Source organism: Felis catus, chromosome B1, assembly GCF_018350175.1.
Source record: "Felis catus isolate Fca126 chromosome B1, F.catus_Fca126_mat1.0, whole genome shotgun sequence".
NCBI classification, from domain to species: domain Eukaryota; kingdom Metazoa; phylum Chordata; class Mammalia; order Carnivora; family Felidae; genus Felis; species Felis catus.
This window is the reverse complement of record NC_058371.1, coordinates 27,945,330-27,962,958: the sequence shown is the minus strand read 5'-3', so window position 1 is coordinate 27,962,958 and position 17,629 is coordinate 27,945,330. Positions and strand designations below refer to the sequence as shown.

At 43.5% G+C, this 17,629-nt stretch overlaps 1 protein-coding gene across 1 annotated transcript; it reads left to right on the top strand.

The window, feature by feature from the left end:
- Nucleotide 1: 1 nt before the first annotated feature.
- Nucleotides 2-11,776, top strand: MBOAT4 (membrane bound O-acyltransferase domain containing 4). Its single transcript, XM_003984661.4, has 3 exons — nucleotides 2-2,536; nucleotides 6,085-6,309; nucleotides 9,440-11,776. The coding sequence occupies exons 1-3, from the start codon at nucleotides 2,418-2,420 to the stop codon at nucleotides 10,401-10,403; spliced, it is 1,308 nt and encodes a 435-aa protein (XP_003984710.2). The 5' UTR covers nucleotides 2-2,417; the 3' UTR covers nucleotides 10,404-11,776.
- The last annotated feature ends 5,853 nt before the right edge of the window (nucleotides 11,777-17,629 follow it).

Below are 17,629 nucleotides of genomic sequence, written 5' to 3'. Positions count from 1 at the left end.
ATTTAAAGCAGCCGTTTAGTCTAATCCAGCGCACATCATGATGACCTCATTGTACTCCATCATTCTTTTTCAGTCTGCTTTTCGGTCTCTGCCTGGGCCCTTTTCGTTCAGTGTGAGCTCAGCTCTTGCTGGGTGAGCTCAACATTCCCATAAGTACCCTCCTACCTGCTGACTTTCTCGGGTTAATATCTCTAGTTCTGTCCTCTTACCGAGCTTCATACATGGTTATTTCATTGCATCCTCCACTTGGATGCCTCAAAGTCGTATCAAACCTAAAACGTCCGGGGCAGAGCTTTTGATTTATACCCCTTAGTTGATGCTTTGCTCTCCACCTCAGTAAAGAGATCCACCATTCACTTAAAATTGCTCAAGCTAGAAACTCAATAGGCATCTTAGACTTTCCTCACCTCCCCGTATATAATTCGTATATAATTCACCGGCAAGACTTCCACCTCCCTAATGCAATCTCAGCCGCCATCTCTCCCGGGGTGTCCCCCATCCCCTTCCCACCGCCTTCCCACCTCCCTCATTCTCCTGTCGCCAGAATCATCCTTTATCTTATTTTTAATTTTTTTCAATGTTTTTATTTTTGAGAGAGACAGAGTGTGAGCAGAGTAGGGGCAGAGAGAGGAAGACACAGAATCCAAAGCAGACTCCAGGCTCTGAGCTGTCAGCACAGAGCCCGACGCAGGGCTTGAACTCACCAACCGGAGATCATAACCTGAGTCGAAGTCATACGCTTAAGCGACTGAACCTCCAACAAAATCATCCTTTAAAAACGAATCCAATTATTGTACTTTCCATTCTTTTCGTTTTTCTTCCTAACTCCTTTCTGTAACCTACCTCTGGACTAGATCCAGCCCCTGACTACTTCTCTTGTTCAGTTCTTCTGACTACTTCTTCATGTTCAGTTTCTCTTCCTCTTTCTCTAATCACGCGTTCATTCTCTATGAAGCCAAGCTGACTGCCCCAGACCGCTTGCACCTGACCCTGCTCTCCACCCTGCCTTCCTATGATGGTTTAAGGCTCAGATGTCACATACTCTGTGTATTGGTCAGGGTTCAACCAGAGAAACAGAACTGCTAGGAGTTATAAATTAAGAGGTTTATTGCAAGGAATTGGCTTACACAATTGTGGGGGCTGGCTAGGCAAGTCAGAAGTCTGTGGGGCAGGCTGGAACTCTCAGGCATGTGGTGTAGCTGCTGTCTGTAGGTGGAGTATCTGCAGAGAAGCTCCAGGCCTGCTCTTAAAGCCTTTTAACTGATTGGATCAGTTCCACCCAGATAATCTGGGATACTCTCCCTTCTTTAAAGTCAACTGGTTATGGACTTCAATCACATCTACAAAACACCTTCACAACATCACCTAGATTGGTGTTTGGTTGAATAGCTGGGAACTGTAGCCTAGTCTAGCTAAACTGATACAAAAAACTAACCATCACACTCAGAGACACCCTCTCTGGCCACCCAATCAGAAATAGGTCATTCTTGCTCTACTGCTGGTTTTCTCCATGGAATAAGAAGAGGACCCATCATCCAGGTGCCTGGCTGGCTCAGTTGGTACTACATGGGACTCTTGATCTTGGTTGGGGTTGTAAGTTTGAACCCCATCTTGGGGGTAGAGTTTAAAAAAAAAAACGCAAAAAAAGGACCCATCGGCAGCTGTAATTGTTTATCTTATTATTTCCCCCAAAGACTTAGTTCCTTGAAAGTAGCCACATGAATTTGTCCCCATTTACCCAGCACTGACCACAGTACCTGACACATAATAGATACTAAAAAAAGAAAATTGTTGAATAAATATATGGATGAATTTAAAACATTCTATTGTCCCCAAGCATATAAGCACCTGTTTTCAAACAATGTCTGTCTAAATTAATTTGAAAGGCTTCCATGGTGTATGTATTAATCACAGTTCTCCAGAGAAACAAAACCACGGGAGATTATACACACACAGACACACACACGCACATGCATTTATTTTAGGAATTGGCTCATGTGATTATGGTGGCTCCTTTCCTCGTTCACATCCTTGCTTCTCCTTCCCAGCCAGCCAGTTGTCTGTCCACAACTGGAAAATGACATTTTTCTTTAACTTAGTGAAGAAAATATGACAGACAGATGACTGGAAAGGCAAATAACACAGTATGTAAACTAAACGAGAATTGTGAAAGCAATGTTTTTTGTACGTTCTTAATATCACACCAAAACGCATTTTGGTTTCTATAGTGCAGTTCCCTTTATCAGAAAGCCAACTTTTATGCTGCTTCTCGCCAGTGCTTTTGTTTGCTCTTTACTCACCCACGCCTTCCTGAGCCATATAAGCAGATCAAAGAGAACCTGGTTGAGATTTCTCTTCCTGAAGGAAGGCACCTGTTAAGGACTCTGGAAAGGACAGTATCTTTGTCCCAGTTCACAATGGATTGGCTTCAGCTGTTCTTCCTCCCTCCTGTATCACTTTATCAAGGGGCCGCTTTTCCTTTTGCACTTCTGTTTAATTATCTCTGCACTGTGGATTCATTTTCCACCCCTGCCAGGTAGGTTTAAAGGCTAATTTTGCTCTTACATCTATGAGTACCATAGTAGGTCAAAAAGCATGGATTGGCCTGAAGACATGAAGATTAAATAATTAATTATACAGGGGCGCCTGGGTGGCTCAGTCGGTTAAGTGACTGACTTCAGCTTGGGTCATGATCTCACGGTTCACGGGTTCCAGTCCCGCATCAGGCTCTGTGCTGACAGCTCAGAGCCTGGAGCCTGTTATGGATTCTGTGTCTCCCTCTCTCTGCCCCTCCCCAGCTCATGCTCTGTCTCTCTCTGTCTCTCAAAAAATGAATAAATGTTAAAAAAAATTTTTTAAATAAATAATTATACGGTTGTTTTTAAGTAATTATCACTACCACTGATTATTGATTGCACAATCATTGATATCTCTATTAGAGTGAAATGGTAGTGGAAATTGACATCATGTCTGCATTGACTCAAAGTTTGACAGGTTTACATTAAAGGGGAAAATGGTGAAAATAAACTCTGGGGAGAGATGGATGTTGAGTTAGTACAGGAGTTCCCCAAACAGATATGTCTATACCCCCACCATATGTCCTGTACTCTTGACCAGTCCTAATTTCGTGGAATTTTATCATTTTCAATAAAATTAAATTTTATTAAATATATAACTGATTTTTAAAATGCCTTTGTATGATTTCTCAGAGAAATGGAATAAGTCTAAATAAATTATGTTAGATTGGCTGGATCTCAATCTGGGGTCCAAAAATTATTATCATTAGAGACTTGATAACTTGATTGAAATGATTTTTGTGTAGTTAGTAAGTTATTATTATTTTTTATTTGAGAGAGAGCACAAGCAGGGGAGGGGGGAGAGAGAGAGAGAGAGAGAGAGAGAGAGAGAGAGAGAGAGAGAGAGAGAGAGAATCTCAAGCAGGATCCATGCTCAGTGCAAAGGCTGATATGGGGCTCCATCCCACAACCCTGGGATCATGACCTGAGCCAAAACGAAGAGTCAGACTCTCAACCAACTGAGCCACCCAGGCGCCCCTGTATAGTTAATACATTATATACATTAAAGGCAGCCCGTGTTTTTAAAGAAGTTTGTGGAATATCCTTGTGTCACATGAAAATCCATTGCCCGAGGGCTACCTCCTAATGATTCACTTATTTTGGAAATTAAGATTTTCATACACTGGGGATTTTTAAGTAAGATCTAGTTGAATCTAATTAAAAAAACTACTGAGTTTGACGAATCTGTGGTATATTACATGTTCACAACTGGTTGATGCCCTTACCCTCACTTCGGAGGGGAGCAATTGTAAAAAAGTTTCCTATTGAGAAAGAATCACAAATAATAAAGCAAAGCAAGTGCAAAAACAAGGGTTAATTCCCATAGGGTTAAGATTGCCAGCTTTGGGGGGCGCCTGGGTAGCTTAGTAGGTTAAGCGTCCAACTGTTGATTTCAGCTCAGGTCATGATCTCATGGTTTGGTTTGTGACTTTGAGCCCACGTGGGGCTCTGGACTCTGTGCTGACAGCATGGAGCTTGCTTGGGATTCTCTCTTTCTGCCCCTCCCCTGCTTGTGTGCGCATATGCGTGCACGTGTGCTGCCTCTCTCTTGCAGAGAGAGGGACTATCTCAAATAAACTTAAAAAAGAGAAAGAGAGATGGCTGGCTTCGGAGTCAGCCTGGCGGATCCTGGGTCTTTCCCTTCCTGAGTGTCCTGTGTATGTGAATAAATTCTCAAGTTGATCTGTGAAATGGAAATAATAATGCCTATCTCATGGAGTTATTTTAAGGATTAAATAAAGCTATTTCTTACAAAGAGATTATTAGCACAATGCCTATAATAAAATAAGTACTCAATACATCATGTAGCCTACATTGAACACGTGTAGACATTTTAATGTTTACAAAGCCTGAGGGCAGTTGCCACTTCAGTCTTCTACTTCTGCTGTGTAAGGAATACATGTTCCCCTTATTTTTCCGTGGCAGGGAAGCACGGGAATGGCCCAGGCCCTGTGTGATAGAGCAACTTACACAGGGACCACCTATCAGTCCCCCCACAAGAAAGACATTCTTACTAATGTGTGTGTGTCGCTGAGCCATGATACATACCCTGCAGTGGTCAAGAAAATGTAGGCCTCTTTTTAATCTTTTTGTTTGTTTGTTTTAATGTTTATTTAGGTTGAAGGGAGGGAGGGGCAAAGAGGGAGGGAGAGAGAATCCCAAGCAGGCTCCGTGCTGTCAGCCCCGAGCCAGATGTGGGGCTCGAACTCACGAACCATGAGACCATGACTTGAACTGAAATCAAGAGTTGGACGCTTAACTGGCTGAGCCACCCAGGTGCCCCAAAAGCATAGGCCTCTTTGACTCAATTTTCCTATCCCTGACCAGTCAGGACCTATTTTCACACCTCTTCATTCAGATTTATTAATTTGGCACCAATTAAAACAAACAAACAGGGGCACCTGGCTGGCTCAATTGGGAGAGCATGTGACTCTTGACCTCGGGGTCATGAGTCGAAGCCCCACAATGGGTGTAGAGATTAATTAAAAAAAAAAAAAAAAACTTCAAAAAGTAAACAAACAAACTAACCTCCATACACTGTGGAAAGAAGAACTGAGTCCTCAAAATGTGAAATTTCCCAGGTCTCTGCACATCCTCTGGGCATCTATCAGCTTCTGAGGGAGGCAGTTTGCATAAACCACTTCACTGACGTGGGTCTTTAACAACATTAAGAAAAACCATCAACTCCTAAGATCTTTAAAGTGCAATAGGGAAGATTAAGAGCACCTATAAAGATTTTCTAATTGAGTTTTTTTTTTTTTTTTTTTTTTCTAATTGAGTTTTCAAACAGTGGAGAGAGGCACAGAGTCCCCTTTCCCACTCTCTCTGGAATGGTTCAGGGCAGTGCAACCCAGTGAAAAGGAAAGAGGCTCATCTCAATGAGACAATGTCTAGAGAGCTGTCCTAGATCCTCGACACTAGCTTCCCATCACTTTTCAGTCAGGCAGCAAACCACTAGATTAAAAAAATTTTTTTTCTTAATGTTTATTTTTTAGAAACAGAGAGACAGAGACAGAGTATAAGTGGGGAAGGGCAGAGAGAGAGAGAGAGAGGGAGACACAGAATCCAAAGCAGGGTCTGTGCTCTGAGCTGTCAGTACAGAGCCTGATGCAGGGCTTGAACTCACAGACTGCAAGATCATGACCTGAGCCAAAGTTAGATGCTCAACCTACCGAGCCACCCAGGTGCCCCAGCAAACCACTAGATTTTTTTAAGATGTCCCCACCAGGGAACCTTCCAGAGCTGTCACCCACAGGATTGTCAGGGGAGGGTGTTGTTCCCACTTGAATGGTGGGTATCAAAATTTGTTTCCTGAGGTAGGTGTTTTCAAATGGACTCTGGCTTTTTCTCGCAGGGTTCTTTCCCTCAGAAAAACAAAAAGAAGACTTTGGAGTGATAACAGTATGGCTCCCTTAGGTGTTACACGGGATTCTCCAGAATGACATCTGAAGTGACTCATCTGTCACACTGTTCCAAGTCAGTCTCACACTTGTCCTTTTTCTTCCAGGTACCTCTTTCTCCTGGCTGGAGGCGGGGCCCTGGCCTGGGCTGCTATGGGTTCCTTCGCCGCGCTTGTCCTCATCCCTGCTCTGTGCGCTGGGGTTCTGATTTCCTCTCTCGGCCCCCGGGATGTCCACAGGTGGGCTTTCTTCTTTCAGATGAGCTGGCAGACGCTGTGTCACCTGGGTCTGCACTATACTGAATATTACCTGCAAGAACGTCCTTCCATGAGGTAAAGCGGCCTGTTCCCTTGGCTGTATTAAACCAGCCAAGGCTTTGCTTGTGCCTGGGGGACATGGAGAGACCCTGAGTGTGGAGTTTGAATCTCAGTTCTTGCACATCTGAGCAGTGTGACCTTAAGCAAGTCATTTAACCTCTCAGCCTCCATTTCTTTTCCTAAAAAAAAAAAGTGTGCGTGTATGTGTATATGTGTGTTTATGTCTCTGAATGCAAATCTTTGATGTTAGAGATAGTGTATATAAATGTAATGATGTGAGTATAAATAACTACCATGTGTTGCCTGTGCAGCACAGTATCTGGCACTTAGCTGTACTTAACATTGTGCCTGAAAGGGCGTTGAACCAGGGGTCCCAGGGCCCCTGGATGAGGCCTGTCTTGAAGTGACTAAGCACTATTTGCTGAACTCAGAGTTGGTGGTTTAGACACGTGGCCAGCGGGCTCTCCTCCCCTTTAATAGGACCAGGAAGGTATCAATCCACTGTAAACCTTTGCTACCTTCCCATGGAAGCTGCTGTGCAAGAGTTTTGCTGCTTCTTCTTCTTCTTTTTTTTTTAATGTTTATTTAATTATTCTGAGAGAGAGAGAGAGAGCGAGCGAGCAAGCAGGAGCAAGGGAGGGGCAAAGAGAGGGAGAGAGAAAATCCCAAGCAGGCCCCACACAGTCAGTGCAGAGCTCAACGCAGGGCTCGAACTCACAAACTGTGACATCACGACCTGAGCTGAAATTAAGAGTCAGATGCTGGGGTGCCTGAGTGGCGCAGTTGGTTAAGCGTCCAACTTCAGCTCAGGTCATGAACTCACGGTTCATGAGTCCAAGCCTCGTGTCAGGCTCTGTGCCGACAGCTTGGAGCCTGGAGCCTGCTTCAGATTCTGTGTCTCCCTCTCTCTCTCTTCCTCCCCTGCTCGCACTCTGTCTCTCTCTCTCTCTCTCAAAAATAAATAATGATTAAAAAAACAAAACAAAAAAAAAGGAGTTGGATGCTTAACTGACTGAGACTCACAGGTGCCCCAAGAGTTTTGCTTTCATTGAGACTCAGCTATTCCATCGTCCCAGAAAGGGTGGTCACCCAGTGTAGGAAAACGAATCAGTCTAAAGAAATGTTTTCATGAGTCCCTGAGATCACCAAGATTAGAGGTATCTAATACAGGTATGTCTGTATTCTTGAGGCCTGTGGTCCCTGGCTCCCTCTGTTATCACAATTGGCGTGGGTCCATGGTCACTCACAGAACAGGGGCTGTGACCTGTCGAGGTGGGTCACTGGTCTGATTCTAGCTTGCCATTGCTTCACTCATTTTGCCATCCCTGCCACACCCAGAATCCTTTTCTTTATCCTCACTGTCTTCACCAAAGGCTTTAGGGTTTGCTTCTCAGAAGAAGAGGCAATATGGCAGCCGGTAGGGAATGGGGAGTACTGACTAGGTGTGGTGAATTAGCATTTCAGTGGGAAGCCAGGACCTGATAGGGGCTGGAGGAGCAAGTTAAACGGGATCTGGTTGACAGAAGGAAGGCTGAGCCAGAGCTGAAATGGGAAGATGTGCTGATTTGCTCTGGTTGTCGTAACAAAGTAATGAAGACTGGGTGGCTCACACAACAGAAACTTACTTCCTCTGGGGGCTGGAAGTTCAAGATCAAGGTGTTGGCAGGTTCAGCTTCTTCTGAGGCCTCTCTCCTTGGCTTGTAGATGGCTCTTTCCCCCTGTGTCCTCATCTGGTCTTTCCTCTGTGTGTGTCTGTGCCCTAATATCCTCTTCTCATAAGGACACCAGTCATATTCGTTTAGGGTTTACCCCAATGACCTCATTAAAAAAATTTTTTTTAATGTTTATTTATTTTTGAGAGAGAGAGAGAGAGAGAGACAGAGTGTGAGCAGAGAGAGAGGGAGACACAGAATCGGAAGCAGGCTCCAGGCTCTGAGCTGTCAGCCCAGAGCCTGATGCGGGGCTCGGACCCATGAACCACAAGATCATGACCTGAGCTAAAGTCAGACACTTAACCAACTGAGCCACCCAGGCGCCCCTGATGACCTCATTTTAACTTAATCAACTCATCTCCAAATACAGTCACATTCTGAGGGACTGGGAGATAGGGCTTCAAAATACGAATTTACGGGGAACACATTCCACCCCAACAGAAGGAGTGTGAACAGGGGTTGGTGGCATTTGGAGGCAATTTTACTTACTGTTTGGATAAGTCAGATGAGGTCAGTTGTCCTTAAATCCTCAGACTCACAGAATGAAACAGCAGCATTTGGGAAACAGTGCCATTTTCTCTCCACAGGACAGCAACCCTGATTGTAGAGTGCACCATATAATTTTCCTTAATTTTCTCCACAATAACTTTGCCAGTAGTATCTTCTCTACCTTGTGACACTGAAGCCAGAGCAGTTCAGGTGATTGGTTAAGAACACCCCTCAAATTGCTAATGACTCAGTGCACACCCTGAACCCCTAGCTTGACTCACATTCCTCAGCACAGAAACCACAGCCTGCAAAATCTTACTATCAGGGACTGGTTCATATTCAAAACCTCTGCTTTACTATAGTCTCTTCAGTACTAAATTTTTGTTTCTTCCATGGCAAATTTCTTCCAGGTCCCTGATCCTAATCTGTATAGGCCATTCTTAGAAATATTATAATCAATATTTCCCCACAATATTCCTTGTCAGTCTTTTAGTTGCCTCTCGGATTCATGATTAATTTCCCCATTACCTTAAAAAAAATTTTTTTTAATGTTTATTTTTGAGGGAGAGAGAGAGTGCAAGTGGGGGAGGGGCAGAGAGCGAGGGAGACACAGAATCCAAGGCAGGCTCCAGGCTCTGAGCTGTCAGCATGGAGCCCAACGCGGGGCTTGAACTCCTGAACAATGAGATCATGACCAGAGCTGAAGTCAGACACTTAACCGATTGAGCCACCCAGGTGCCCCGATTTCCCCATTTACCTCTTGATCCTGCCCAGAGTAGCTTGTGGTCTGAACTAATCTAAGAGTCTTTGTGGGGGCACTGTAGGCCAGGACATCGGTCTTGATCATTCAGAGCTATTATCTGCTGTGGGGTCATGTGTGAGGGACTGGACTGGGATGAAATAAATATGGGGAGCGTTTTCACATTTAAATAAATCTCTTTCAGGTTCTGCATCACTCTTTCCTCCCTCATGCTCTTGACCCAGAGGGTCACATCCCTCTCTCTGGACCTTTGTGAGGGAAAAGTGAAGGCAGAAGCAAGAGGCATCAGGGGCAGAAGCTCTGTTCTTGAACATCTGTGGAAGACATTGCCCTATTTCAGCTACTTGCTCTTTTTCCCTGCTCTCCTAGGAGGCTCCCTGTGTTCCTTCCAGAGATTTCAGGCTCGTGTTCAAGGGTCCAGCAGTTTGGGTCCCAGGCGCTCTGTCTGGGCTCTGACCCGGATGGGTCTGCAGATTCTGGGCCTCGAGTGCCTAAAGGTGGTCCTGAGGAAGGTGGTGGGTGCAGGAGCAGGTCTGACTGACTGCCGGCAACTCCAGTGCATCCGTGTCATGTGGTCCACAGCCGAGCTCTTCAAACTCACCTACTATTCCTGCTGGATCCTGGATGATGCGCTCCTCCATGCAGCAGGCTTTGGACCTGAATTTGGTCAGAGCCCTGCTGGGGAGGGATACGTCCCTGATGCGGACATTTGGACACTGGAAACAACCCACAGGATATCCCTGTTCACGAGAAAGTGGAACCAAAGCACAGCTGGGTGGCTCAGACGCCTCATATTCCAGCACGGCAGGGCCTGGCCGTTGCTGCAGACATTTGCCTTCTCTGCCTGGTGGCACGGGCTCCATCCAGGACAGGTGTTTGGTTTCCTCTGCTGGGCTCTGATGGTGGAAGCTGATTACCTAATCCACACCTTTGCCAACTTGTCTATCAGATCCTGGCCGATGCAGCTGCTCTATAGAACTGTCACCTGGGCCCACACCCAGCTCATCATGGCCTATATAATGCTGGCGGTGGAGGTCAGGAGCCTCTCCTCTCTCTGGCTGCTGTGTAATTCTTACAACAGTGTCTTTCCCATGGTGTATTGTGTTTTGCTTTTTCTATTAGCGAAGAGAAAGCATAAATTGACCTGATATCTTTCCCCAGCCTTCATCTTATACATCCATGAAATAGAGTTTAAAAAGTGCCAGATGGTGTGTTGATGATGCATATGCTTGAACTTTTCCATACTAGAAGGTTTTTTTTTTTTTTTTCCCAAGTATTGGATGTGTATACCTCATGTCTTGCCATAGAAATTTGGGCATCTACTTTAACAAGCTATTATACTGGTACCAAAGTCCCGCCCCCCCCCCCAAAAAGAGACAAAGACATGGTTTCTTCCCTTGGGGCTTACAGTGTAGGTGTGGAAACAACATTTAGGTAAGGGGATAGATAAAAACATTAGGTATTGTGAACCAAATGACAAACAGTATATACATGGACACCTAAACATTGAGTGTCCAATTGGTCCACTTGATCCTGGACTGTGAGTTCAGCAAGACAAAAACAACAAAAACAAAAACTTAAGTCAGGGGCACCTGGTTGGCTCAGTCACTAGAGCATGTGACTCTTGATCGCGAGGTCGTGAGTTCTAGTCCCGTGTTGGGTGTAGAGATTACTTTAAAAACAACAACAACAAAAACCCTCTAAATCATATAATTGTGTGGGTTTGTTACATGAACTAGAGGCTCGTGATCCGTAAGTAATTTGAAAAATTTGGTCTCAGAATGGAAAGGCTGATATTATCTCAGAATATGTTAATAAATTGAAAATCTGGCTGAGGCTTGATAAGCACTTACATAATTGTTAAGTACAAAACTGACCCATGAAATATGTCACACAAAGAGACCAAGAACAAGAGGTAAATCCTATTTTAGTACAACGTTGAGGGTCCAGTTCCCTTTTCTTGGCACATCCTAAATAATTGTCTCCGTTTCTTCCTCTGTTAGGACTTAAAATACCCCAAGAGAAAGCTGTCAAGACCTCCAGTGGTAGTGAAGCCACAGTCACATAACGATCGTTTTCACATCTGTGGGCCACCTGGCATGTTACAGAATTACAAGTTCTCTTCAAATCAATTTTAGCTCAGCTTACTTTAAAAACTTACCCTCTTTCTAAGCAATGGCATCGGTGAAAATCGAGTTTAGTGCATTAATTATATTTTATTCTCACATTCACTAAAAGGAATACATACAAATCATTTGTGTCCCACGTAAAATCATCTGCTGACTCCATTTATTGCACCATGGGAAGCACTGCACAGCATCTAATCTTCCCAAACCAACCATTTTCATTCTTTACAAAATTTAAACTTGCAAGTGAGCTTCTAATTTTTAAAACCTGACGAAGACAGTCAGAAGTTATAGATCGTTTAGAAAGTTGTGTCGGGGCTCCTGGGTGGCTCAGCTGGTGAAGCATCTGACTCTTGATTTCGGCTCAGGTCATGATCTCACAGTTTGTGAGTTCAAGCCCCACGTCAGGCTCTGTGCTGTGTCAGCATGGAGCCTGCTTGAAATTCTCTCTCCCTCTCTCTCTGCTCCCACCCCACTCAAGCTCTCTCTCTCTCTCAAAATAAATAAATAAACTTAAAAAAAAAAAGCTGTGTCAATATCACTCACTAACAGACAGCAAACAAACAGCCCGATCTTCACACACAGAATATAGCACAACAAGCAGTGAGGGCCCTGACCAGATGGCAGGAATTTGTAGTGGCCTTAACCCTCCGGCACTGCACTCAATAGCCCAGAGGAGACAATGTGGACAAACAGGATTTTCCAAGGTTGGGGATAGTCAAGGGGAAGCAGTAGGTTGTCAAGGGGATGTTAAAGTACTCTAAGACCATTACAAGCACGTTGCTGGAAGGACATCCCTAGAATCCGACCCAGACGGGCAAGTGGGATGGTAGTGGTGGTGTTATAGGTTGGGAGGAAAGATAAATAACCATTGCAGCATTATTTATCATTAAAAAAAAAAAGTCAGCATTAGGAGAATGGTTAAGCAATTACGATGGGCTATGATAGAGCTATTAAAAATGAATGGTTGAGGGCGCCTGGGTGGCTCAGTCGGTTGAGCGTCCGACTTCGGCTCAGGTCATTATCTCAAGGTTTGTGAGTTTGAGCCCCACGTGGGGCTCTCTGCTGTCAGCTGGGAGCCTGCTTTGGATCCTCTGTCTTCCTCTCTCTCTGCCCCTCCCCCACTCACACTTGCACTCTCTCTCTCTCTCTCTCTCTCAAAAAATAAATTTAAAAAATAATAAAACCATTAAAAAAATGAATGCTTGTATACAGGCACGTCTGAGGAGCTAGCTACATGGATGTATGTGTTCAGTTTATGAAAACCCTTCAAATTGTACACTTAAGATACGTGCAAGTTTATGTAGGTACATTACACTTGAATAAATTTTTTACATGAATGCCTTTAATGATTAGGAAAATGCTTATGATAGATTATTCAATTTTAAAAAGTAGTTGGTTAATAAAGTGTTTTTTTTTTTTATTTTTTTTTCAACGTTTATTTATTTATTTGGGACAGAGAGAGACAGAGCATGAACGGGGGAGGGGCAGAGAGAGAGGGAGACACAGAATCGGAAACAGGCTCCAGGCTCCGAGCCATCAGCCCAGAGCCTGAGGCGGGGCTGGAACTCAGGGACCGCGAGATCGTGACCCGGCTGAAGTCGGACGCTCAACCGACTGCGCCACCCAGGCGCCCCTAATAAAGTTTTTTAAAGGGCAATTTGGTCTCCAAATCTATCTCTCTATTGATGGCCAGGGGTAATTTCTGCTCCTCCGATTGGTTAAAACCAGGACATCTACTTCCTTCGCTTTCTATTTGCATCCTATAGAAATGCTTCATTTATATTGGACAGTATAAAGAACAATGTGATTTGAAGGACTTAATCTAAGGAAAAAAGTCTGAGCCAGACATGTAGATCCAGAAGCCATCTGTCTGCACAGAGGAGATTCCGGGATCCAAGAGCAGAGAGCAGAGAATGTATCTTCTTCCAATCTTCATTTTCTTTGTTAGGACTTAATTTTTGAGTTCCTGACTCCTGCTTCAGCTGCTCCCTCAGCATTTGACAACTTTAGTTTCCCTTTCCTTCAGTTACTGATTATCACTCCCAAGACCCCGCCTATTGCCTCCCAAATTCCCTTTGACATATCACCGATAGCACCTGCTTTTCCATCTCTGTCATTATTAATCTCGTGGCTCTGACCTTGCTTTCGGAACTGGATATGACATTTTTCTTCTTTTGTTTGATCTAGAAAGTGGCCTTCAGGCCACCCCTGATTTCTGTCTTATTCTGTCCTACTTATAGGCCCAACCAGAATAGTATTTTGATAAATTATGTTTATCCTCTATAAATGCAAGGAAAGGGCCAGCAGCTGCTGTCCTGTAGGTGGTACCCTGGACAAGTGAATTAGATTCTCGGGGCCAAGTACTAGAGCTAAGTAACCCATAGAAACAGCCCCCCAATGGGGCTGAACCCCCTGGCTTCTGGCATCCTACCTTTTTTTTTTTAAATTTTTTTTCAATGTTTTTATTTATTTTTGGGACAGAGAGAGACAGAGCATGAACGGGGGAGGGGCAGAGAGAGAGGGAGACACAGAATCGGAAACAGGCTCCAGGCTCTGAGCCATCAGCCCAGAGCCTGACGCGGGGCTCGAACTCACGGACCGCGAGATCGTGACCTGGCTGAAGTCGGACACTTAACCGACTGCGCCACCCAGGTGCCCCTGGCATCCTACCTTTTATCAGCCAATTTACTCTAAAGAGTTTGGTAGGAGGCTTCACAGATCCCCCCATGGGACCTCATCCAAATTTTGAAAAATATCATTGTATGAGATTCTGTTGATTAAGAAATTTCTAAAAATGGGATAAGCCATTAACAGACATATGAAAAAAATGCTCAGCATCACTCATCATCAGGGACATATGAAACAAAACCACAATGAGATACCACCTCACGCCTGTTAGAATGGCTAAAATTAACAACGCAGCCAACAACAGATGTTGGTGAGGATGCAGAGAAAGGGGAGCCGTTTTGCACTGTCGGTGAGGATGCAAACTGGTGCAGCCACTCTGGGAAACAGTATGGAGGTTCCTCAAAAAACTAAAAATAGAACTATGACCCAGCAATTGCACCACTAGGCATTTATCCACGGGCTACAAGTGTGCTGTTTTGAAGGGGCACATGCACCCCAATGTTTATAGCAGCACTATTGACAAAAGCCAAAGTATGGAAAGAATCCAAATGTCCATTGATGGATGAATGGATGAAGAAGATGTGGTATACATATACAATGGAGTATTGTTACTTGGCAATCAAAAAGAATGAGGTCTTGCCATTTGGAAAAACGTGGATGGAACTAGAGGGTATTACGCTAAGTGAAATGAGTCAGTCAGAGAAAGACAAATATCATATGACTTCACTTATATGTGGAATTTAAGATACAGAACAGATGAACATAAGGGAAGGGAAACAAAAGTAATATAAAAATGGGGGGGACAAAACATAAGAGACTATTAAATACAGAGACCTGAGGGTTGCTGGAGGGGGGTTGGGTGCGGGATGGGCTAAATGGGCAAGGGGAGTTAAGGAAGACACCTGTTGGAATCAGCATTGGGTGTTATGTGTAGGGGATGAATCACTGGATTCTATTCCTGAAATCATTATTGCACTATATGCTAACTTAGACGTAAATTAAAAATAAATAAAATAAAATAAAATAAAATAAATAACAATGGGATAAGCCATGATAACTGAAAAGCTCAGAATACTAGCAAAGCTTAATTAGAAAATATTTAACAAAAAACTGCAAAATTTGCCTTCCTAAGAGGACCAAGGAGCTATAGGGACCATCAGTTGTCTGTTGAGATGGCATTGCCCGGGAGATGTTCCATGAGAACTTCAATTCACCTTTCAATTTTAGGTAAGGTAGGCTCACAGCCTTGTCCCCCTGATGCACATGTAGCCACTCACCCACGCTGGCCTCTTTCTTCATCTGTTGGCAGCTGCCGTGACAAACAGGCAGCCAGTGGCTCTAAATGGGTAACTCAGGTTTAGTGATCCATCTCAATTGTTAAACTTCTCTGAAGGACACAATCCAATCTTGATTTTTTTTCTATCCATGTAGTTTTATAAAGCAAACCATAGGGAGACATCACTGACACACAGTTAATTCATCAACCCTTGATTCATCAATTTCATGAGAACATGGAAAAGGAGGCCCAGGTGGAGAGTTTTGAGGAGTTCGTCCTGGCAAGCATTAGTAGATATTTCAATCCAGAAAAGTACTAAGAAAGCCAAATTTTATCTCTGCCCAAAGGATGCTACTCTGCCAACGTGACTGATCTCTTACAGGCAATGAACTCTCTCTCAGGTCGCTTGAGAGGCTCTGGCAGCCAGCCTGCCGAGCCTGGGTGAAGGCGAAAGGATCAAACAATGAGGCACAGATTGATGGTGAATAAGGTTCAGTAGGTGTGAAAGAACAGATTGGACCAATGTATTCCTATAAGCACTATAGGGACCACTAGATTATGAACATTGCAATGCTCAATTGCTATCAAAGAATAAATAGCAATCATTAGTAACAACCCTGATTAAAATGCCAACTATTAGACTGTAGATTCAAATCACTTCCAATAGATTCTTTTCTACACGTTTTAACATAGCAGAAACTTGGTGGGGTTCAGCACTAAGAAGTAAAGGGTTAGTGGTTATATTTTATGTGAACTTTGTCAATGGCACCTATTTCCAAAACAATAAAAATGTGCAAAAATGTTGAACAGACACTTCACAAAAAACCCAGATACTTCACTCTTTGGCTATCATGAATAATGCTATTATGAACATTTGTGTTCAAATTTTTGTGTACGTATGTTTTTTTTTAATTTTTTATTTTCTTAACGTTTTATTTATTTTTGAGACAGGGAGAGACAGAGCATGAACAGGGGAGGGTCAGAGAGAGGGAGACACAGAATCTGAAACAGGCTCCAGGCTCTGAGCTGTCAGCACAGAGCCCAATGCGGGGCTCGAGCTCACGGACTGCGAGATCATGACCTGAGACGAAGTCGGCCGCTCAACCAACTGAGCCACCCAGGCGCCCCTGTGTACATATGTTTTTAATGGTCTTATGTATATACATATGAGTGGAATTTCTGGGTCATATGGTAACTATGTTTAGCCTCTTGAGGAACTGCCAAACTCTTTTCCACATCAGCTGTACCGTTTTACATCCCTGCTCACAATTTTTCCATATCCTCGTAAACACTTGTTATAGATGTCTTTTTCATTCTAGTCATTGTAGTGGATATGAAGTAGTGTCTCACTGTGGTTTTGATTTGCATTTCCCTAAATGACTAATAATGTTGAGTACTTTTTCATGTAATTATTAGCATTTGTATCTCTCTCTTTTTTTTTTTTTTTTGGAGAAATGTCTATTTCGATGCTTTGCCCATTTTTATTAAATTTTTTTTAATGTTTATTTACTTATTTTGAGAGAGAGAGAGAGAGACAGTCAGGCAGGGGCAGAGAGGGAGAGGGAGAGAGAATCCCAAGCAGGCTCTGCGCTGACAGCCCAGAGCTGGACATGGGGCTCAGTCCTACAAGCCCTGAGATTATGACTTGAGCAGAAATCAAGAATCAGACCTTTAACTGATTGAGCCACCCAGGTGCCCTGCTCTGCCCATTTTTAAACTGGGTTATTTGGGGCTTTCTGCTGTTGAGTTGTTAAGAGTTATTTAAATATTTTGGATACTTGATCCTTATCGGATATGTAATTTGCAAATATTTTCTTCCATTCTGTGGGTTGTATTTTCACTACTTTCTTGATAGTGTCCTTGATAGTGTCCTTTGAAGCACAAAAATTTTTAATTTTAATGAGCACAAATTATACATTTCCCTCGGTTGCTTTTTGCTTGTCATATCTCTGAAACCATTGCCAAACCAAGGTCATGAAGATTTGCTCTTATGTAAATCTTAGACTTAGCTTTTACATTAGGTCTATGATATATTGAGTTAACATTTGAAAGTAGAGTGAGGTAGGGGTCCAATTTCATTCCTCTGCATGTGGATATCCAGTTGTTCCAGCACCATCTCTGAAGAGACTAGTGTTTCCCCTTTGAATTAATTGCCTTGGCACCTAAAGTTGATTTTTTTTCTTTTAAGATAAGAACTGAAAGAAAAAAAGAAAGAAAGACACAAAATCACTGAGAAACTTGGGGGAGCAAAATCTTAGATCTCCACTAGAAATTCCATATTTTAATCCGAAGGTCAGAAAGTTTCCAGTAAAACCCACAGGTCAGGAACTCATACATTCGG